A 21,621-nucleotide genomic window follows, 5' to 3' on the forward strand; every position below is an offset into this window, starting at 1 on the left:
TGTTCATTTATTTCATCATAAGCCATCCAACATGTTCGCATCAGTTGTGAGGATGACGACGACGAAGATGAAGGTCACCTGACCACACGCTGCAGTGAGGTGCCAAGCAAACAAACCACTTCCTGTTTGAGCAAAGTGGAGCAGTGGCGTCACTTCGTCCCTTCACCGCCTCAGTCTCAACACTCAAAACACACCAGCGCTGCTTCGTCATGGCATTGTTTGACATCTTTGGATTTTTTTTGTAACACTTAATGTAAAAGAAATGAGATTGCAACCAAATTAAAAAGACAACCAAAGATGTTCTCGGCCATCCTTGGGCTCAAGTTACGGCGATAAAGTTTTCAAAGACTCGCCACTGTCCGATGTGCGACAAATTGCCGTTGGACGATTAGCTGCTGTACGTACAAAATAAAAGCACATCAAAATGAAATGTTGTACCTTTATTTTGAAACATTTTTGCAGTACCAAATAAATTGAGCCTGACTCGGCTCCTCCCTCTTCTTCTTCTGCATCAAAGTGGTTTGGTGTAGTTTGCCGGAAAGAGTCCTTTCCTACCGCTGCATCGTCCCGTCCACCATGCGGGGTCGGAGGCGTCGATGATGTTGATGACGTCGCCGGCGCAAAAGCTCAGCTCGTCGTCTTCTTCGGCGTTGAAGTCGTACAAAGCCAAAACCTGTCGCGGCGGCGCCGCCTTCGGCTGGAAAACACACGTAGCATGTTGCTATGCTAATGCTAACAAGGGGGGAGTTAAATTTCAACGAGCGGCGTGTTGGTCAGACCTGGTGAAGGCGGGTGCTGTCATGAGATCGAGCAGCAGCGATCGGGCTTCTTCTTCCTGATTGGACGACGCTCTCAATGGGCTCCTCCTTGCCACGCCCCCTGGGCTGCAAAACAACATGAAACAACCTTTGATAGAAGGCCGAAAAAGCAGGAGGTTCTCTAAAAATATTTGCAGTCGGCGACAAAATAGTTTGGCTACCATGTGGCCGTGCTGAGGCTGATCGGCGACTCTTCGTGCGTTGGCGGCGGCGGCCATGTTGGCGGCCATGATCTCGGATATGTTTTGTTGTTCAGGTAAACGTCCTCCCATCGCCTGTAGGGGGAGACATACAGCGATTGTTCATTCCGGTAAAAGTACACATCAAGTGACTTTATGAAGCATAGAAAATTTTGGCCGTTTGCGCAAGTGAAGTGGAGTGGGGGGGGGGGGGAATGCATGAAGGCAGGAGAGCTCCAGACAAACATTTGTAAGGGGCTGCTGTTTTGACCACAACTCACCCCCAGACGCTCATACGCAGACGAACCGGCTAATCCACTTCCAGCTCTGACATCACTGACTAGGCCGCGCCCCTTAAAGACACACACGCAAGACACAAAAACTACACGACGTGCAGTATACAAATAACGGATTGTATTGTCATTACACTTCATGAAGCCACTTGAGTTCTTTCTTTTTTTAGAACCACCATAAAAAAACAAATATGAAAAAAAAGTTTTTTTTTTTTTTGTTTTTAAAGAGCGGGAACGGAATCATAGCATTTCAATCGGCACAATTAATTTGAAATACAGTTGATATTCACGGAACAAATTAAGTTTAAGAATCAAGGTACCACTATACTTTTTCTTTGTTCTTTTTGGTTGACAACGTGCTCACAGGTCGAGATTCCTACCCGGAACCTTCTCGCTGCGAAGCGCACGTGTCTAACCACAAGCCCCACCGTGTGGCGTGATCTTTCTGAAGGTTAGCAGCTTGCTCACTTCCTGTTCAGCTCACAAGAAATATTTGCAACGTTAACCCTATACCCGCAAAATGCAGCGAGTGTTTTAATCGTCTGCCGGGGTGGCTGCTTGAGAGTGCCTCGTTGTTAGCTGTGAGTTGCACAGAGAAGAATGGAAGTGCAAGGTGGGGGTGGGGGGGACATCTTTTCTTTTTTTTTTTTTTTAACTTGACAGCATGTCACAGTGAGTTGGCAGAGGCTTTGTGGTCGTGTGGTCACTCTAGAGTGCCTCGTTGTTGCTTGTGAGAGCGCACATCATGGTAAGAAAGTGAAAAAAAAAAGATTTTTATTTATTTATTTATTTTTTTTTTTTAAGTCTGCTGTGCCAGCCAGCATGGAAAAAGCGGCTTCGTGTGATGATTTTAGAGTGCCTCGTTGCGTAGGCGGCAAGTGGATATTTATGTGGTTCAAACGTGTAAGGATATGTTGACAGAAGAAAAATGTGTGCTATTTGTTGTTTTTTTTTTTTTTTTTTTAATCATACATGTTGTTAACAACATTGTGCTCTGATGGTTTGCAAATATACAAGACAGGTCTATTGTCTGTATTTACCGATTGGTCGCCAGGCGTTGTTCTGACGGCGTCATCGTCACCGTTGAGGAAGATATTGGTGGTCTTGGAGATGGAGGTGGTCTTGTAAAAGTCCACCAGCTTGTTGAGCGACGCGAACTTCTCGGCCCACAGGAAGTAGTGACCTCGCTCGTCTCGGATGACCTTGAAGTGCTGCACCTCGCACTCGTGCCTGCGGCCAGTTCAAAGGTCAGCCAAAACCTAAACTTTTTACTTTGCAAACAAACAAAAATAGACCGACTTGACGGAGATGGAGAAGTTTCCGGGTGAACTTTGACATCCTCGGATGACGAAATCTCCGACAGGTTTGGCGCTGAGGATTTGCTCAGCCGCGCCGCGAGTGGCGTTCTCCTGGAACCATCTGCAAACATGCCGCATGTTGCCCCACAAGGACACCAAGCATGACGTCATATATGGGCGGGGCTTACCCAGGCGCAGTGACCTCCATGTAATTTTTGGGGACAAAGCCTTCGTGCCCGTCCATCTCGGCTTTGTACCACTCGCCATGCGTGCTTAAAATCTGGCGGGAGGCAGAAAAGACTCGTTTGGGGGGAAAAGTTGTTTGAGCGACGACGGGCCGACATTACGTCGTGCTTCGTTCCGACCTTGACCAAGTCGTTCTTCTTAAAGTTCAGCTCGCCAGTCGCTGTCGGCGTGAAGTCGTACTTTCCTCTCGCCTCCATGTTGCCAACCGTCACGAGCAAAACAACAACACCGCGAGAGAAACTGAAGATTGAGTTCAACAAAATGCACATGATCAACATTGTCTTCAATTGGAATATAAAAAAATACTTTCAATGTGGAAAGTTTGATGCACTTTGCAAGAACCAAGCGAAACAATACAGTACAGGGATGGGCAACTGGCTCTGCAATTATTTATATATATAAAAAAAAAAAGTTTTAGTTCTAGATCTATTTTAACACCTGGGAATTTTTTTTTAAAAAATGCTGATAAACTTTCAACTTGCCCATCCCTGCTGTCGAAAGATCAGACATGTGAAGGACGGACAGACAGACAGAGAGCGATAGCTCAAATGACAGGTTGGTGGATGGATGGCTGAAGGGCAGACAGATGGAAAGAGAGAGCGACAGATAAATGAATGGATAGGTAGCCTGATGGATGGATGAAGAATGAGCAATTCCTTACTGAAATGACATTTAAAAAAAAAAAAAAAAAGTATAATAATAAAATACAGGCAAGGTCATGTTGAAACGACTCAAGGGAACACGATTGATTAAATTAGTTAGTAATCAAATAGAATCCAACACTAAGTATCCGTTGACAGTTTAAGTGTCACGTGACGACGAAGGGCGCCTCCTGCAGCTGCAACTGAAGCAACAATTTATGGAAAATTCCACCAATGGCGGGAACAAGTTGAACGGAGAAAAAAAAATTCACTATCTTGTAACTAATTCAAATGAGAATAGTGTCCAAGTGCTTTGAAAGAAGAATCAATTAATCGAGATTATAAGTATATTCGAGAATCACCTTTTTATGTAGGATGTGAATAATGATAATATAACAAGTAAAAGTGAACATTGATATGCAATTTATAACTGATCAACGACTGACTTCAGAATTGCGGCAGAGCAAAAGTTTAAAATATTAAAGTCGAGGGCATTAACACATTTGCTCGTTTTGTTTTTACATTTGGCAGGAGTGATTTTCGTCCACTTTTCATGACGTTATTCCTTATTTTATAACATGTTTTACCTTGCGAGGCTTTGTTTCAACTTGGTGAAGTTTATCCCATGGAACCGTAATTTTCTTTTTCCTTCCGCGTCACGTGCAGCAGCGCAAGCCACGAGGAGATCTCAGAAAATAAAACCCTTAAACGTCAAACGCTATCACTGACAAAAAAACTAAGAAAACAAAAAAAAAAAAAACGACAATATTTGGAAAGGATGACAGTGCGTTCATCGCAAGGTACTCGTTCTCTGACATGAACACGCGCACGCACCTGCTTATTTAGGGCATTTAATCACTTCCGGATTACAAAATAAAATGTATCACGTAGCGTTTCCGTTGTCTGGGTGAACGCTGAAAATTGTGAATTAAATGTCTTTTTGGATTTCGCTTATTAAAGAACTGTCTAGTTGATGCTTTAAAAAAAATACAATAAATAAAAATAACTAATTAAAACGAAGGTCTGTTGTACATGTGTTGCATTCATTTAGACATTTATTACCTAAAAGTGGGTTTTTATCTGTGCTGGATATGATAAATGCTTTGGGATGCCTGCTGCTCCGCGTGCAGGCGCCAGGGGGCGACCAAACACTTTGAATGTTTTCTTTGGATTTGTGCAGTCATCAAAGTGACTTCCTGTGTGCACACTTGTGGTCACAGTTTTTTTCAAAAATAAAACTTAAAAAAAAAAAAAGAAGAAAAGTTTGTGCAGACACACCCTGCATTTTCCCGACACTCTGCCCCCACACAAGCCTGCACACACACACACACAATCATATGTATTTATTGTGTATATGCGGAAGAATTGTATAAATATGAGAAAATAACAACTTTTTTTATAAATACAAATGAGTAAAAAGATTGAAAACAACAACAATAACAAAAAAAAAAAAAAAGGATTTGGAATGAGTGGAGAAGCTTCCGGAAAGGAAGCAGGAAACAGGAAACATTCTTGACTTCCTGTTCAACATTTGGTCGTTTGTGAGCTCTTGTTGGCGTTTTTGTTGGCATCCATATTGGCCACCAGCAGTCTCAGCGAGTCTCCCGAAGAGCGAATCACTTCACGCCCACTAGGAAAGAAAAAAAAAACATTCAAAGGCTCACTTATTGGCTGATTTTCTATCCCCTGTTATTTGTGGACCGCACTCATTCGCGATGTTTTTAAATGCTCAAATCAATTTGTGAAAAAAAAAAAATTCGCTTCTATTTTAAGTCCACCTTTCTTGCTCCAGATGTTTCCGAGCACACACTTGCACTTACACGCTGTAGTCTAATCCGACCAGGCTGACGCCATTGACGGCGAGGATTCGATCTCCCGTCTTGAGGTGACGGCACAAAGCGGCGGGCGAGTCCGGAACGAGCGACTTGACGTAAATTCCGCTCATCCTCAGTGGCGTCTTCTGCTCACACAAAAAGCACGAAAAATAGCTAGAGGAGTTTTGGGGTAGAAGTGAATCGTTGTTTTTCTTAAAGGAAGGAAGCCGTACCGTGCCGTCCACCAGCGCCAAGCCGAGACCGTGAGGTCCGCGGCGGATCTCCACCGTGAACACGTCGTCGCAATCGTTGTCTTCTTCTTCTTTTTCGACACTACGCCCACCTTCTGCACATAAAAGTTCGACTTAGCAACATCATGAATAGACCCACCAAAAAAATTCACATGAAGTCTGCCATTTTGGTTTGAAGCAGATTTTCCAGGGTCATTTCCAAGAGTAAACAAAAAATTCTAAGAAGTCATCTCCACAATGTCCGAAGCTGACCAAACATTTTTTGTGAGATGACGTTTTGAAGGCATGCAGAGGCACGTTTGAGGCTAAGCGTCTTAAAGCGAGCTAAGTCAAAGCCAATAGTTGTATCCCCATTGCACCCCCTGCATAGCTTTTCCCAGCATGCTAAATACACACACACACACACACACACACACACGCACGCAGAGTGAGTGTCAGTGGCGCGAACAAAAGCGCATGCGTCCGATTAAGATTCCAGGCAGCAAGCGGACTGTAAATTGTCCTGACGGGTGGCCGCCGCCGCTGCCGCCGCCGCCGTCGTCGTTCTTTTCTGTCCTGACCTCAGCGCCTCGCTGTAATTCTTGGCAGCGATTAAAGGCTTAGCAAACTTTCCAAATAACGTTTAGGCGGCACGCAAAGCATGATGGGGGCACGTCGCCACCTTTTCATTTCTAAATCGAATCATAAATGAATTATGTTATTATAGCGTTGACCCAGTGCAAGTAGACAGCGACATGTGAGTTGTGAAAATGAAATGATTAATATCTACTTTGATAAGGTTAATTATTTTAATGACAAAGTGCAACAGCTAATTACAAGGTAAGAAATGAGCCAATGAGAGTTAAGACATCTGCTTCAGATCAAGTCAATCCTCAAGCTTAAAGCATCACGGCAGGGGGCCCGGGAAGAGGGGCGAGGAGTGCACGTGTGTGTCTGTGTGTGTGTGTGTGTGTGGGGGGGGGGGGGAGTCACATTAGCAAGTTACAGTCGCTTGAAAGAAAATACAACTTTGATTTCATATGACACATTTCCTTTTTCATGATTTTTTTTTGGCCTGTTCTATCCCAAATATTTCTTAATTATTATCAATTTTTTTTTATATTTGTGTATTTTTTAAAAACTTTCATAGTATAATTATAATGAACTGGAATGTCCCCTCAGGTCACTTCGTTGGGCAAACTGGCAGCTAGCGCAAAATTGTCCATGTGCGAACGGCTCGACATTTGACGCGGGTCCAATTGAGTAATGCACTAGTTGCTTTTTTAGTGACGCCGTTGTCGTGCACTCCACCAGAACATTCCGAGTGCAAGCGGAAATGTTTTTCCCGAGCCGACAACCCACTCCTGACCTGAGCTGTATGTGAAAGTACACGAGAGAATATACGAGTGAATTGCGAGTACGATGAAAGTGAGAGCTCTCAGTGAACGTATGTGGAGTGCAAGTGCGAACGCAGCGCTAGCGCTCGTTACCGTGTTGCAGCTGAGCATCCGTCTCGTTTTCTTGCAGGGCGTCGGGAGGCGTGAGGAGGCAGGACTTGCCCGGAGAAGCGCCGAGCTTGCGGACATCCCGCCGGGCGGCGTCGCCCAGCTGCGCGCACTTCGTGGCCTTCAGGATCGACATCTCCTCGCTGCCGCTCCGGTCACGGGCAGGATCTGGCGGCTGGCAGGAGGGGAGCGGGGTCTCACAGGACGAGGTTGCGGACGACGCTGGCGTGTGCTCCTCAGGCATCATCTGAGGACAACGTCGACAACAACCAGTCATTGAGACAGGTGAGAATTTCTTCATAGCTGCTTAAGCGGTGCACTAGTAGACCTCGTCCTAACCATTAAGGCAGTTCAGTGCACTACTTTCGTAGAACCACCGTGTCTTATTCGTCATTTTTTCCCCACTACTAGTGCCAGTTTTGGTCTACTAGTATACAAATTAACCTAACTAGTAGACTACATAGCTGCACTAGTATCAGCAACAAGTAGGCTTTGTCACGCACTAGTAGTCTCCTTATCAAGGTTTTCTATAAAGCCAATTACAGGCGTTAACTCCGTACACTGCAGGACCAATTCAACTTACTAGTAGAACTAGTAGTCTCACTAGTAATTGCTTTTCCACTAGTGCATGACATTTCTTCACACTAGTAGGAACATTTTTGAACAGTATTAGTAGTGAAGCACTTGATGTTAAAAATGTGATTTTTTCAATGTCACTAGTAGTGCTAGTAGTGCAGTTTTGCCTCAATAGTAGTAGTAGCCCTACTAGTATGCCAAAACTGTTGTACTAGTGAGGACAAACAGAGTACTAGTACATGGATACTTAAAGGATACGGAAAGAGATTTCCATCCAGTGAACAAAACGTGCTGATTTTGTTGACTTGTTACCTCCTCTTCCTTCTCTTGTGGGTGCAGACGTTCCCTGGGGGAGGTCTGGCCGATGACCTGCTGTAGGTGGGCCAGCTGCTCCAGGAGGGCGGGGTCCTGGTGGGCTTCTTCCAAAAAGAAACTCCTGCTAGGCAGGATGAGTGGCGGGTGCTGGTCGAAGCTCTCCAAAATGTCCTCTGTGCATGCGCACACACACGCACACGCACACCCCAACACGCACACACACACACGATGGCACGAGGAACACAATGACAAGCCGGGTGTGTGCAAGCGCATGCGTGGACCGACCCGTCCTGCAGGCGTCGTCGGCGTGTTCCGGTTCAGGAGTCCAGCCTGTAGGTCGGTTCTTGCCGGCGTTGTACTGGGTCAGCATGTGCTGCAGCTGCGCCGCCTTTAAGGCGGAAAACTCGGACCTCAGGGAAGTCCACGACGTCTGCAAGCACAAGAAAGCAAGTAAAACTTCTAAACTACAAGCTCGTAGGGAGACATGAAACATCCTTGACATAAACTTGAAGCAAATGTTTTGGAAGCACGCACAGAGCACACATGTTTTTGAAAATAAAAACAACATATAAAGCTATAGTAATGCACTTCTTCAATTTGCAGCATCTCGACGACTCGCGCTCGTGTGAGTTTCCAGCAGCTTCAGCGTGTTGTTGACAGACAAAGTGAATGAAATGTGCAAATGTGTTGATGAGATTTGAAGGCCACAAGATGGTGAGCTCATCAGCTCTCCACTGAAGGAAACCTCAGAAGATCACTTTTAGAAACCTCAGCAACACACACACACACACACACACACGCAGACTGCAGTTGGACCATGTACTCATTGATTATGCTGGAGTGCGGCCAGGCCGTGTCCCAAAATAACTGCGCTGCTGTGCACCACATCCACCTCGTTTGCTCCAAACACACACATGCTGCACTCTCAGTAGCCGGGGTGGGAGGGGCCGAGGGTGTCGAGTTGTGGGTTGACGCCAAAGCGAGACGGGGGTTAATAAAAAAAAACGCCTGACCTGCAGGAGAGTTTCTTTGGGCGTGGCCAGCAAGTTGACGGCAGCCGAGAGTTTCTGGAAGAAGTCGGCGGCCACGTCGGCCAAGCTGATGCTCTGCAGCCAGTCCATCAGCAGGTCCAGGTTGGCCCGCATCTGGACCCCTCGCGACCACTGGTAGAAGCCCGCCACCGAGCCTCCACGACAAACAAAACCTCAGTCAATGTTTCATTTTCTCAACCGAGGTGCATACTTGACATCAGAGCAACCAAACTGCGCACTGCCAAAACAACACAGTTCAAGAAGGGATTTTTCTAGTTGCAATTTTACAATCTGGATGAATTTGTTTTCTTCAAAGCGACGAGCATGGAATGGAAGGGCTTGAACTCTTAAGTCATGGTCCCGAATAACATTTTTTTTTTTGTTATTATGTCGTGTGAATGGCAACAGGTTCATTGTGCCTGGCGTAAGCGAGGGTTAGCACGGTTAGCTTAGCGCGCGGCTACCTCTTTCCATGAGCGCGTTGAAAAGCGAGGCGTTGATGAAGAAGAAGAGGTACGCGCACAGCTGCAGGCAGATGTCAGCGTGCACCTGGAAGGAGGTGAAGAGGTGCAGCGCTTCCTTCAGCACCTCCAGGACGCCGCTCAGGCCGTCCGGCACGCGCAGATGCCCGCTTTCCGAGAACGGGTTTCCGTCCAGCACGGATGGCAGCGCAGGGTACATACTCTACAGGAGACAAGAAAGAGATGTTTTTGAATGAGGCTGGGTCATATGGTCTTAAAATTCCTGGTTAAGTGAAAATGACAAACCAGAGAAGCAAATTTGAATGGATATAAAAAATGAAAGCGCTTTTCCGCACGAGACCACGAGGCACTCTAAAGTCATTAAGCCAATACCACGCCCCAGTCCACACACGCGCTGTCACGTCACACTTTTTTCCCCCCTCTTCCTACTCTTTCACCTTCTCTCCGTGATGTGCATGCACTCGTGGCTAACAATGAGGCGCTCTAAAGCGGCCATGCCAGCAGCAAGCTTTCCGCACGTGGCAATTGGCCCGGGTAACCGCTGATTCCAATAAAGGTGTGTGGGTTTTTCTTTTCGTGTACGCTTGGGGTGTGCTTCGGAGGAAAACTAAAAAGTCATCCTGAGCAATGACAATCACGCAGCCCCACCTTGGCGCTTCCTGTGGACTTGCGAGGAAGCGGCACGGGAGCAGGAGGAGGAGGAGGAGAATGACGAGCGCAACGTTGACGACTGCAGCCATTCATCTTCAGTCTCCTCCTTGTTCCATACACGTGTGACATCACCGCCACAGAAAAAGCCGGCTGACTCACACGCAGCTCAAGACAATGTGGAAAAACGCGCTGACGCATCGCTGACTTGACTTTTCACTCCTTTCGACAAAGTGTGACTTCTTTGGTCTTTTCAACAAGTTTGTGAACATTTTCTTGGGAAGTCCACATTGTCAATGTTCTCAGCATTCCGATGCGTTTTACAGGAAATTAAAGAGTCTTTCCTCCCTTCCTCACACACACAGACACTGATTTCCTCTCTGGAAACACTAAAATGTGTGTGTGTGTGGGGGTGTGTGTGCGTGTGAGAGCGAGAGGTGTTCTAACACTATGTGTACAGATTGGTCAGACCCAAAACAGTCAGTTGAAATATTAATCGCAGAAATCAATATGAGTTCCACCACTGCCCCAAAATGACATTTACGTCATCTTGCCAGCACACACACACACACACACACACACACAAAAAACTCCCCCACAATTTTTTGTGTGCATACGTCTTTTTGGGTGGTGAGTGAGTTATTGGCTATTTGTGAGGTCCGCACTTTATTTTTTGGGGGTTACGTGTGGAGGGTTTGTTTTGGTGGATTTTTCTCAGTGTGAGATTTTTCTGGTCTGTGTGAAGTTTTTTTTTTTTGTGTGTGCGCAAGTGATAGAGTGTGTATATTCTAAGTGCATGTGAATGTGTTTTGAGTGTGTTGCGCTATCTGCCAGGCCTTTCCCCGCTGAGGGCTGCAGATAAGGCCGGTTGATCTTTCCATTGTGTGCGCCGCTTGTTTACACAGTTCGCTTTCTGAAACACTGTGGGTGTGTGTGTGTGCGTGTGTAGGGGTGAGTGTGAGAGTATAAGTGAGTGTTTGAGAGTGCGTGTGCGTGTTAGGGAGAATTTTTATGTGAGAAAGGGGGTGTGTGTCATTGTATGCGTATGCGCGTGTGTGTGTGTGGGTGTGAGTAAGTGAAAAGTATGTGAGTGAGTAAGTGTGAATGAAAGCGTGTGTCAGAGTTAAATAGTTTTTTTAATTTTCATTGAAGCTTTTATTTTATGTTGAATTTTGTTTTTTTCAATTTACTAAGTTTTAGTCCCTTTACAGAGCGGGCTTGTTGGTTTTTATTAGTTTTATATTTTTCCCCCAAAAATCTTCGTTTTATTCCAGTTAGCTTTAGTATTAGTTTTAGTATTTTTTTGTGTATTTGTTGTGCAAGACTTTAAAATTAGAACATGGTAAGTATAGTGTAGTAAAAAGTAGAATTGTAGCCCGAGTATGTGTGTGTGGGGGTGTGTGTGTGACCTTAGTGAGATAGTAGACGGACTGCTGGAAGGTGAACATGATGACCTCCTCCAGCACCGTCATGGCCTCCTCGCAGGCAGCACGAGTGGACGCCACCTCCTCGTCATCCATCAGACCTGTCGGCGGGACACTCGCGTGAGTTACAGACGGACGGATGGCGAGGCGGTTGTTGTCAGCTCACCTGGGCGGCGGCGGTTATTCCCGGTGACCATCAGCTGAGGGACGCGGTGCTGGATGAAGTGAAGAAGCTCGATGGTGTTGGCCATCCACGCGGCCAGAGGACGCAGACCCGAGATCACTTCTTGCATCTGCGGCGGGGCGGTGCTAATTGGGACGTGGAACAAAATAAATCATTGACATGAATGGGCTTGAACTTGTCTTTTTTAAGGGCACAGCAAGCGTTGACTTGAGTGGACTCACCTGTCTGACTGCATCGACGCAAGCTCTTTGGTTTTGTCCTATCAAGCAACAAAAACATGTGACACTGTCGTGAATAGAGTTGAATTGTGTAGACTGACTAAGTTGAGTAGAAGAAAAATTAGGGTGAGTATTAACTCATTTACTACCAGCCGAAAAAAATGGATCTTTGACGTATTTAGCCGTCAATGGTATAAAATGAGTGACAAAAGGAGCGTTGTGTAGATTAGTTAATTTGATTTGCGGAGAACTTGTGTACCCAGACAGCTTCTTGCACACGCGCCGCAATGTTTAACAAAAGACGTCTGAAGCGGTCGAGGTCCCGCACGGCCGCCGAGCGTCGGATGCAAAGGCTGAGCAGGAAGGCGGCCGTCAGCTTGGGTCCGGCGTCCCCGGGTTCTGACATGTTCACGATCTCCCGCAAGACCTCGTCCTCCCGCTCCACATCATAGCGAAGCGTCGCACGGCCGTCTTCCTCGAGATGAGCGGCGGCAATGGCAGGAGGCCAGCCGCACGATTCACAGGTGGGCGGCGGCTCGGCGGACCGGTGAGGACAGAGACGGCTCAACCAAGGAGGCGACTGCGGAAAGGTTATTAGAGTTAACGAAGAATAACCCCCACCTCGATAAAAAAAGAAATGGAAAAAAAAAATTATAACACCCAAACGTTGAGAACCTTGTTGTGCAGTGGTCCCGCTGCCATGCTGGTGGGGTCTTTGAACATGAACAGGTAATGCTCCCCCAAGCCCACCAGGTCTCCAGGGTGAAGCTCCGCCTCCTCCTTCAGCGGCTCCCCGTTTTTGGTGACGGGGGCACCGTGGAGCGGCTTGAGTACGGTGGCCGCGTCCAGACGGCGCACACGACAGTGACGGGGGAGGACGTCGGGGGCGAAGAGCAGGATGTCCACCTTGAGACGCTCCTCATCCTCGCCGGCGCGATGCTCGCCGCAGCGGCCCAACACCGTGCTGCTCCCGCTGAGCAGATAAATGACAAAATCCTGCCAAAAAAATCAAAATCAAATAAAATGTTTGTCATGCAGCATCTCGTTTTTTATTCCACGAGCGTCAAGTGACGCACATGAGATGGCCGCACGTCGGCGACGTCGTCAGGTGGGCCGCTCCGATCACATGACTCGACTCCAGTCGGACTTAAGTGGACAATTTTTAGCACTTGCTTGAAAGGGAAATGTTAAGACTTGAGGCTTACTCCTGTCTGCCCCGGACGACAAACAAGAAGTGCTCCAACTTTCTGAAGGCGACGCGTCACTTGCTTGGGTGGCCCCTCCCCCAACTCTCACGCCCTCTAAGAATAACCCACCTGCTTGTAATCAGGTTTATCTCTTTATGTGTGTCTGTGTGCGTCCTCCCCAGGCTCCTCGGCGTGTGCCAACAAAAGGACTTCTTGTCCTGTCCGTCCCACACTTGACCCGTGAGCTTACTTAATTATGTTTGTGTGGTACAATCAAACCAAATCCAGTAAATGAAAAACGCTACCAGGGCTGCAAGCTTTGTGGTGTGATTGCAACTGCTTACGTTGTGTTGCACTCAATGGAAAATGAAACGGAAACTGGATTGTTATTATTGAAGATTACATTTCAAAAAGTAATTGATGAAAGGAAATTTGTTTGAATATTTTTTTTGTTGCATTTTAATTATTCAGATTAGTGCATTGGTTAATTTCATTATTGTTACTGTTGATTATACGATTAATTTAAGATATTATTAATATAGATTTTTATATATTTATTACATTTTGGCCCAAAAAAAAATTTGAATATTGCCTGAGTGTTTGTGAAGGTACTAAAATAATCCAATCGGAATTTAAAATGAATTTAGAATTACATTTTAATGACACTTATATGGCGATATAAGTTAATTGGAGTTTCAACTTTTTTATTACTTTTTAATAAATTTACTTTTTTATTAATTTCTTATAAATTATGCGGATTACTTTGTTACAAATATTTGGGGGGGGGCACAAAAAGAACATGCAGAGACATCGAAGTAGCATGTAGCGTGTCACCTGTCTGTGGTTGTATCCATGCAGGAGCAGGAAGTAGGGGAAGTCAAAAGGCGGATGTATGGAGTACTGCGTGGCGTTGTCGTCGCTGCTCTCCGTCTCTTCCTTCTCCATGCCCAGCAGCCTCAGGGCGTCCTTGTCCTCATTCTCATCCTCGTCCTTTTCCTTTTCCTGGTCCTGGTCCCGGGAGCGGCACCCCCCACGGGCCTCCTTTCCCATGGCGCTCAGGTCCATCTCGCTCAAGCTCCTCCAAAAGTCCGCCCCGTCCACGCCCTCCGCTGCGCTGCTGTCCACCAACAGCGAGGTGGCCCTGGAGCGGTTCCGCTGAAGCTTGCGAGCTTGAGCGTTGATCCCTGGACACAACAGATCGCAGCATCAAGATCAAGATGGACATGAAGATGGAGAAGATCTATTCGCCAATTCACTTCTTTCATCACATGCTTCTTATTTTCTGCAGAATATTGGCAGACATGCAAAAAGCCACACATAACAGTTCATCCAAAAGTTTTGCGAGAGTCAAAGCCTGAACTTCCTGTGCTAGCAGGAAGCGCGGTGATAGCAGTTATCACGTGGCGCTGAGTGGCTTTGGATGCCTCAGCGTCGTAAACAAAGATAAGGACGGCTTTGGTCTCCCGTGGCCGCCTTCCATGAGAGGCGCAGATAAGGACGAGGACAAAGGAGCAAGCCATGAAGGGCTGATTCTGCACCTCCTCTAAATCCTTCTACTGGACCACGATCAAATAGACACCTCATCTTGCAGGTTGGCCCCAATAGCACATCGGCCATATTGGATGTGGCACATGTGCCAACAAACTGGGGAAAATGGCAAACTCTCCCTTTTTTAAAATGAATCCGGAATAAAGGACCAAACGACTTTCCTCCATCACATGTTAACATTGAGCGCTGAGTGCCCGGTGGTCCCCGACATACCTGCCGTGACGGTGTCCCGCTCCTTCAGGCTCTGCTCCTCCACGCGGAGCCTCAGCTGGATCTCGAAACGTCGTGAGAATCCTTCTTTGGGTTTCCACAGCGACTGCAGCACCAGCGGCTTCTCGTGGTCGCCCACCACGCGGAAACATTCCCGCCGCCATTGGCCGCCCGCGCCAGTCTGGCCGATCACGTCGCAAAGCACGTAGGCGCTGGCGTCCGCTTTCTCCAGGCTGTACCTGAACGGGGACAACCTCGGTCAACACCACAGGAGACCTTCAAGAAGCGGCTCACAAAAATATGATTTGTTTCCTCTTTTTTCGTGATAAGAGAAGCAACCAGCAATTATGTGTGTGTGTGGGGGGGGGGGGGTTGCGTGTGTGTGTGTGAAACCAATCCACGTTGTGCTGCACGATTTTGTGTGTCTTGAAAAATTTGTCAGAATTCTCCTAGACGGCTGCTAGTGAATAATGTTAAACGGAAAGATTTCCTTCTTGTCCAGCAACATCTGATTGGAGACATTTTCAGCTCATTTGTGATTCTGACCTGTCCAGAGCTTCTTTGAGGAGCTCCTTGGCACTGGACTGCGTAGTGGCCAGTACGCTCTTGTAGTTGGCGCCTTGGCAAATGTCGCTGCCGAAGATCTTGAGGATGCCAGGCACCGATAGTTGGCAGGACAGCTCGGCTGGGTCGTCCTGCGCCGAGGCCGAGGCCGAGCCGCTGCTGCCGCTTCGGCGAAGGTTGGGGCTGTGGTTGAACACGCCGGACAGACGCTTGTTGTTGTTGTTGTTGTTGTGGCGCCGGATTTTGGATTTGGCCGGCTGACGGACGCCTGAGCTCTCGACCGAGCGGACGGTGCTGGCCGAACTGTGGGACCTGGAGCGCACAAGAGAACACATTTTACTCATCAATCATGTATCATGAATCCGGAGCAATTTACGACTCCCCCAAACAGGTTTACAATACTGAGTATAGTGGCAAAGCACTATTTTAGAAAAAGTAAAGTGCAGTGCAAAGAGAGTGTTGTGTAGTAGAATGAGTGGGATATAAAATAGAATCCCGGCAGGTTGAGATAATGTTAGTAGCATAAATGAGAAAACTATTAGTGCAGCGCGAGTAGAGTTGCACTTGCTGGGTCTTACTTACTGTGTTGATCCATTGCTGGCTTTCCGGCCGAGTTGGGCGAGACTCTTCTTGGGGGAGCGGATCAGCAAGCCCACCACGGCCGACTGTTTATTGACGTGGCTGCTTCTCTCCTCGCTAATCATCTTCTTCCTCGAACATCAGCACACCCACATCATCTCCATCATCATCCTCCTCACCACCATCATCATCATCATCATCACGTCCACATTTGAGGAGTAGGTCGAAAAGCACCCTTGCAACTTGCCCTCCACTTGGCGGCCATGAGAGCGACTTTTAGCTTGTTTAGTTAGTCCGTCAGCTAGTTAGTGAAAACAATTCCAGGACGTGCCAAACGAGGTCCAAAGCTCCAAAGATGTTTGTGGAAGAAGAGAAGGGCGTCCGTCGGTCAGGCACGCGTAAAGTTTGTGAACCTGCCGCCGACCGCAACCGAGCGGAGTCTCCTTGCACTCTGTGACGTCACCGATGCTCTCCGAGCACGCGCCCGCAAAAACTCGGAGGCGGGAAGAAAGTGAAGCGCGTGCACACAGCGTTCGGGTCAACTCCGCTTACTCGCTTCAATCAAATGATGAGCTTTATCTCCCAAAATGCTATTTCTATTATTTTTGCGTTTTGGCATACACATTGCAAGGATTATTTCAGTAAAACCTTTTCTATGCCGAACGTGGCATTTAATGTGGATATTTGAAATGTTTGTTGTGTGGTCAACAACTTCAGAGACCAGAACAAGCTTGGACGTGACACTAATTTGTCTCACAGTGACATCTAGTGGTCAAATGGTTGTAACTAAAAAACATACCAATACAGGGGTCATACTTGTTTGTCATTATTAAAAATTGAATAGACTTTTGAATGTGTTCTATGCAAATCATTTTGGATTTGAACTTCAGCGGACAAAGCTAAGTTATGAAAAAAAAGAATCGTGCGTACAGAATCTCGAGTCAAAATTTTCTTTGATGTATTTAACATGTGAAAAATGATATCATAAATACATCGATTGACTGAATGTTCATCCGCTTGATGATTTAACCCTAAACGTAGTCTTTAATTTGAAACTTTTCAAGAGGTGCTGACCGTCTTTGTACTTGATAATGTATTTGATAATTTGGAGGAACGTACCAACGTTGAGTAAGTCACGACGCTGAAGTTGGCTCGATGGTAGCGTTCCAGTTACTTTAACCATTTCGAAAACCGCAATTAAACATTTATATGTAATTAAAAGGAGGCCATCACAAACATCGCGCCGCTGGTGTAGTGGTATCATGCAAGATTCCCATTCTTGCGACCCGGGTTCGATTCCCGGGCGGCGCACGTTTTTGTTCCTGTGATGTTGGAATCGGATGTGACATCATCATGTAGGTCTTCAAATGACGGTATGGTGAATGTGTGCACGGCGTGTCCTAATAAAAGCTCTGCCAAAATTAATACTAAACTTCTGAATGCTTAATAATAACACTGGTCAAGAAATGTGTTTTCATATTTTTAATCAGGGAAGCAACATAAATTTTTCTGCGCTGATTCACAATCTGTCCTTTTTTTCCCCATAGCGCATTATCTTTTCATAATACCAGCCTTAGGTAACAATAATAATATAATATGTAACGTAGTGTCCTATTATATAATATTAATTATTTAAGGGTTCAGTTGAGCAACAGGTGCCATTTTTTAAGCTCGAAATGACAACGCATGGTAAAATACGTATCGTGCAAGCTTTCAGAGGTCAAACTTCAAAACCAAATATGAAAATATCTTAAAATCCTAACATTTTTTAATTCAATGTCAAAAATACATGTAGAGACTCATAAACCATCTCCGATTCAAATTTGCTGTTAATCAGGTTAATGATCCCTTAGTGATGCTTGCCAACGTGTCACCTGAAACAAAAAGACACTTGTCAACATTAACACAAGAAAAACGTCACAAAAACATACAGTGGAGGTGAAACACTACCATAAAGTTTGATAGGCGTTGATACACACTCATGAACAGGCTGGTTTTGATGATGTCACAGGAGAGTGGGCGGGGTCAGAGAAGGCCACGCTTCCTGAAGCACTTTGCCGAAGGAGCAAAAAAAAAAAAAAAACATGAGTGCTTTAAACTTGCCTCGTGTTAATTACTTAAACAGTCTGATGACTTACGTGCGATTACTCTGGTGCGCCGTTGTTGATTCATGTGACTCCACGTGTCAATCGCGTGTCACAGATGTGAGCGGCTGCCTCGTCTGTCACCTGACATGACGCCGCGCCACTCGCCAACTTTGCCTCTGACACGTCAAACGTGACACTCGTGTCAACACAAACACACATTCGACACCAATGATCTCATACAGACACACACGAATAATCTCACATAAAAACAAACAAGCACACACACACATATGCAAATAAACACACGATAAAAGTGAACACACACACACACGCGCACACACCAATCAACTCACCTGTGTGTGTCCTTTATGTTGATGTCGTTGACTTGTGCTCAAGTGATGTGAACAATGCAGTGACAAGTTGTCCTCATTTAGCGCACAACCTGAATACACACGTTAAACAACCATTTATATGTAAAGCACACACACACACACACACACACACACTCGTGTTAACCCCACACACACTCATTCAAAAAACACAAATGCTAAATCTGTCCACCAATGTTAAACACACACACATATGTACTGTATTTTACAAATACCTGAAGGTCGAGCGCACGCATAGTGAAAATATCGAGTGCATCCTTTGTGCGAACATCCCATAATAGCTCCTAACTGGTGACACCAACAGCACATCTGACACAGGAAGTACAAGTACGCATTAGCAGAGCGTCAAGTCGTCACAAGCAAAACCAAGATGAAGCGACGTTCCATCCGAGGATTTTGCACCAGACCCACCGTGTGGCGCGCCAGCTGCTCCGCCTCCTCCAGGCCGTACAAGTTCCCTCGCACCAGGAAGACTTTGCTGCTCCACACGCTGCAGTCCGAGTGGATCCAGCGCTCGCCAAGGTGGCGCTCGGCACCGGTGCCAGCGTCGTCGTCACGACAGTCCGGTAACTTAGTGAGCGAGCCCGCCGGAGGAAGGTACGGCCCGTGAAGGTCGCCGAGCCCGTCGGCGTTGGCCTGGCGACCGCATAGGCAGCACAGCGGCGGCGCTGCGCCGGCGCCGTTAAGTCGACCCAGACGGAAGCAGGAAGTCTTTGGCATGACGCCAGAAGAAAAGCAGCCGGCGATTTGTTGTTTTTGCAGCGGGACATCCTGCTGGTTGAACACCGTCACGTCATTCCGCTGCGAGCTGGCGCGCCAACGAATTCGCACAAACGGGCAAAAATTGTCGGGTGTTTTCTTCTTCTTCTTCGCGGGCTCTTGCACGGTGCACCTTAATCTGATTTGAGGCTCCGGCGGTGAGAAAAGAGATGTCGGCGGACACCACGCTTTCCGTTTGCATCGTTGTCTCTTCACGGATTTTTTAGCCCCCGCCGACAACTTTCGTTGAGTTGAACTTTTTCCAGAGTCGGTAGATTTGTTGGTGGCACGGCGCCGGTGAGAGTTGTTTGAATTGTTAGCGGTACGACGTCGGGGAGGATTATCAGAATTGTTTGTGGCGTGACGTTGATGATCCTTGCCAGATTTGTTGGTGGCGCGGCGCTGCCGATTGTCGCCTAATTTTTTAGTGTCATGGGCACCATTATCAGTTTTTCGGACATCCTTTGGTTTGTCGGCGGCGGCGTGTTGAAGAGCATCGTGAGATCGGTTGACGACGCAGTGTAGGCGAGAGTCATCAGATTCGCTGGCGGTGTGGCATTGACGAGCATCGTCGTCGCTCTCCAGCGCGTATCCCACGGTGTCGTCAAAGTCGCAGCTTTCATAGTAAACGCCAATCGCGTCTTTCTTGACGCTTCTCGCGAGCCGGCGCCGCACGGGCTGGGGTGACGGTGGCGCCTGCCTGATGTGTGCCCTGATTCTGACGCTGCGCTTGAATTCAACGGCGGCAGATTCGTCTTGAATATTATTTGGAGGAGGTTTCGGTCTCTTCCGGGTAGTTTGGGAGATGGGAACTTCTACAACGTCGCTGTCGTCACTCAAAATGTCAGCGCAGGAGTGCGCGCGGCCGGTGTAGTCTGCGTTTAGGTCCGCCAGGAGGACGACGGGTCTCGCGTGATGCGGTGGGATGTCCGCCGAGCTTTCTGACTCCTCCTCCACTTCCTCTTCTTCTTCTGATGACGAGGTGTCGCTACTCTGCGAGCTGAGCATCCGCCGGCAACATCCCGGCGAAGATGGCGCGGGTGACAGTGGCTCCATGATGCGCCGCACGCCATCTGCCATGAAGGAAGCGCAGAGCACCGGCTCTTTGGCGGTGGCCAGCAGCACGATGACGTCCGAGCCGCTATCGCTGTCATCCTCGCAACTGGCATCCGGCTGGTAGAACGCGGGACACCACAGATCGCCGTCGGGGTACATGCCTGGCGGGAGTGCAGCGCTCACGTAGCCCGGCTCCACGCCGCCGTCGCCATTGTAGCTTCCGGCTCCAAACGAGGACTCCACGCGCGGGATGGCCGGATGTCTGTGGTACCATTCAGGCTTGGTCGGGAGGTCCGAGGTGGGGGCGTGCTGGTTCTGGGTTCGGGGCGGTGCGGAGAAGCTCTTGGATAGGTCGACCGCCATGACAGAAGACTCAGACGGGACCGCCTCCATTGCTGAAAAACAAGTTTGGTTGCACTTTGACAGTCTTTCATGTAGACAAAAGCTTTTTCAATAGACTGTGATATTATTTGTTAAAATAGCAATTTGGTCACTGTTCTGAGGTTCTGGTTTTGAATCACGACTCCATTGTGGACGGCGCCTTGTCCTTTACCTGAAAATCATCTTGGACAGAATAAAGTTCACCGATCCAAATGAAGATGAAAGGCCTTGGATAATGGACGAATCACACAATCTGACGTCATAATTGAAAAATTTTCAGCAGCTTTGAGACCACTGTATCTTGTGTACTCATTTTTTTCCCTCCCCACCAGATAAAATGTGTAATATTGCCTAAATGTTATATTCGGTTCAAGGTAGGAAAAAAAAAACAATTTACAAACCAGTCACGCAACGTAACTACAGGTTAACGTAACTCAAATTTTTAATAACCTCAAAAAAATATTGAGTGAATTATGAAGTGGACTGTGTTACCTGCGGCGTCGTTGCAGAGGTTCCGGGCGAGTCCCGGGCGAGTCTCTCCCTGCTTACGAAGCTTTTCCGCCGGCTTCAGGAGGCCCACCAGCCAACCCACAGCGTGTTAGCTGTTTAGCATGCTAACTAGCATTAGCAAGAACACGTCGTCAATGTTTTTGTCGAAGCCACGTACAAAAATTTAGTACACGGGAATGATCAAAATCTTGATAAATTATTATTAATAGGGCGTCGTAATGTTTCGTACTCTATGAAGATGTTGTTGTTGTGACGACAGCTGTCATCTTTGCCAAGTCAAGCGCCATTCAACGCATGCGACAAACCCGGAAGACTGAGTGTTGTTTTCAAAGTAAGAGTAAAGAGACAAAACAAAGAGGTTGCGTTTGAGGTAAAACCATAAACTAACATTTTTGCATCGAAGGTTGTTTTCAGACCACAACTCTAAAATACAAATTTGTTTTCCAACC

The 21,621-nt window shown here is 47.1% G+C and overlaps 3 protein-coding genes and 1 non-coding gene across 6 annotated transcripts; 1 reads left to right on the top strand and 3 right to left on the bottom strand.

Moving 5' to 3' along the window:
- Positions 1-427: 427 nt before the first annotated feature.
- grap2a (GRB2 related adaptor protein 2a) lies at positions 428-4,340 on the bottom strand. 2 transcript variants are annotated; one of them, XM_088317287.1, is made up of 9 exons: positions 4,063-4,340; positions 2,954-3,025; positions 2,777-2,868; positions 2,590-2,709; positions 2,331-2,520; positions 1,279-1,350; positions 980-1,093; positions 780-884; positions 428-697 (listed from the first exon to the last, which is right to left on the bottom strand). In XM_088317287.1, exons 3-9 carry the CDS (start codon positions 2,830-2,832, stop codon positions 512-514), a joined length of 843 nt encoding a protein of 280 aa, XP_088173413.1. In that variant the 5' UTR covers positions 2,833-2,868; positions 2,954-3,025; positions 4,063-4,340; the 3' UTR covers positions 428-511. The 2 variants fall into 2 exon arrangements, with proteins under 2 accessions (XP_088173413.1, XP_088173412.1); XM_088317286.1 differs by having other exon boundaries at positions 2,954-3,074; positions 4,063-4,338.
- Positions 4,341-4,803: 463 nt separating this feature from the next.
- On the bottom strand, positions 4,804-16,457 carry radil2a (Ras association and DIL domains 2a). The gene is made up of 17 exons (XM_088317285.1): positions 15,994-16,457; positions 15,394-15,723; positions 14,851-15,086; positions 13,924-14,273; positions 12,578-12,898; positions 12,162-12,482; positions 11,906-11,943; positions 11,667-11,809; positions 11,486-11,601; positions 9,411-9,630; positions 8,929-9,101; positions 8,201-8,345; positions 7,913-8,088; positions 7,010-7,271; positions 5,523-5,635; positions 5,296-5,435; positions 4,804-5,105 (listed from the first exon to the last, which is right to left on the bottom strand). The coding sequence occupies exons 1-17, from the start codon at positions 16,113-16,115 to the stop codon at positions 5,000-5,002; spliced, it is 3,312 nt and encodes a 1,103-aa protein (XP_088173411.1). The 5' UTR covers positions 16,116-16,457; the 3' UTR covers positions 4,804-4,999.
- Positions 16,458-17,230: 773 nt separating this feature from the next.
- Positions 17,231-17,301, top strand: trnag-ccc (transfer RNA glycine (anticodon CCC)). The gene has a single exon. It is a non-coding gene; the product is annotated as a tRNA-Gly (tRNA).
- Positions 17,302-17,457: 156 nt separating this feature from the next.
- Positions 17,458-21,501, bottom strand: LOC148322303 (uncharacterized). Of its 2 annotated transcripts, none has more exons than XM_088317112.1 (7): positions 21,155-21,501; positions 18,878-20,676; positions 18,682-18,775; positions 18,431-18,519; positions 18,129-18,253; positions 17,970-18,042; positions 17,458-17,864 (listed from the first exon to the last, which is right to left on the bottom strand). In XM_088317112.1, exons 2-5 carry the CDS (start codon positions 20,672-20,674, stop codon positions 18,215-18,217), a joined length of 2,019 nt encoding a protein of 672 aa, XP_088173238.1. In that variant the 5' UTR covers positions 20,675-20,676; positions 21,155-21,501; the 3' UTR covers positions 17,458-17,864; positions 17,970-18,042; positions 18,129-18,214. The 2 variants fall into 2 exon arrangements, with proteins under 2 accessions (XP_088173238.1, XP_088173237.1); XM_088317111.1 differs by having other exon boundaries at positions 17,941-18,042.
- Positions 21,502-21,621: the final 120 nt, after the last annotated feature.

Source organism: Idiotropiscis lumnitzeri, chromosome 15 (assembly GCF_059441095.1).
Source record: "Idiotropiscis lumnitzeri isolate Australia: NSW breed Sydney's pygmy pipehorse chromosome 15, RoL_Ilum_1.0, whole genome shotgun sequence".
NCBI lineage: Eukaryota > Metazoa > Chordata > Actinopteri > Syngnathiformes > Syngnathidae > Idiotropiscis > Idiotropiscis lumnitzeri.

Bases quoted from the DNA above. Each gene is read 5' to 3' on its own strand.
- radil2a (XM_088317285.1), bottom strand. From the start codon at position 16,115: ATGATTAGCGAGGAGAGAAGCAGCCACGTCAATAAACAGTCGGCCGTG. The intron at 12,899-13,923 runs GTGACACGCTAC...TTTTTTTGGCAG, and splicing joins ATGGATACAACCACAGACAG to GATTTTGTCATTTATCTGCT. The intron at 5,636-7,009 runs GTAACGAGCGCT...TTTTATGTGCAG, and splicing joins GGATGCTCAGCTGCAACACG to AAGGTGGGCGTAGTGTCGAA.
- LOC148322303 (XM_088317112.1), bottom strand. From the start codon at position 20,674: ATGGAGGCGGTCCCGTCTGAGTCTTCTGTCATGGCGGTCGACCTATCC. The intron at 18,520-18,681 runs GTATTTGTAAAA...GTGTGTATTCAG, and splicing joins TGCGTGCGCTCGACCTTCAG to GTTGTGCGCTAAATGAGGAC. The intron at 18,254-18,430 runs GTGAGTTGATTG...TTGACGTGTCAG, and splicing joins AACATAAAGGACACACACAG to AGGCAAAGTTGGCGAGTGGC.
- grap2a (XM_088317286.1), bottom strand. From the start codon at position 3,031: ATGGAGGCGAGAGGAAAGTACGACTTCACGCCGACAGCGACTGGCGAG. The intron at 2,869-2,953 runs GTCGGAACGAAG...GCCTCCCGCCAG, and splicing joins AGAAGAACGACTTGGTCAAG to ATTTTAAGCACGCATGGCGA. The intron at 1,351-2,330 runs GTAAATACAGAC...TGTGTCTTTAAG, and splicing joins CAACGCCTGGCGACCAATCG to GGGCGCGGCCTAGTCAGTGA.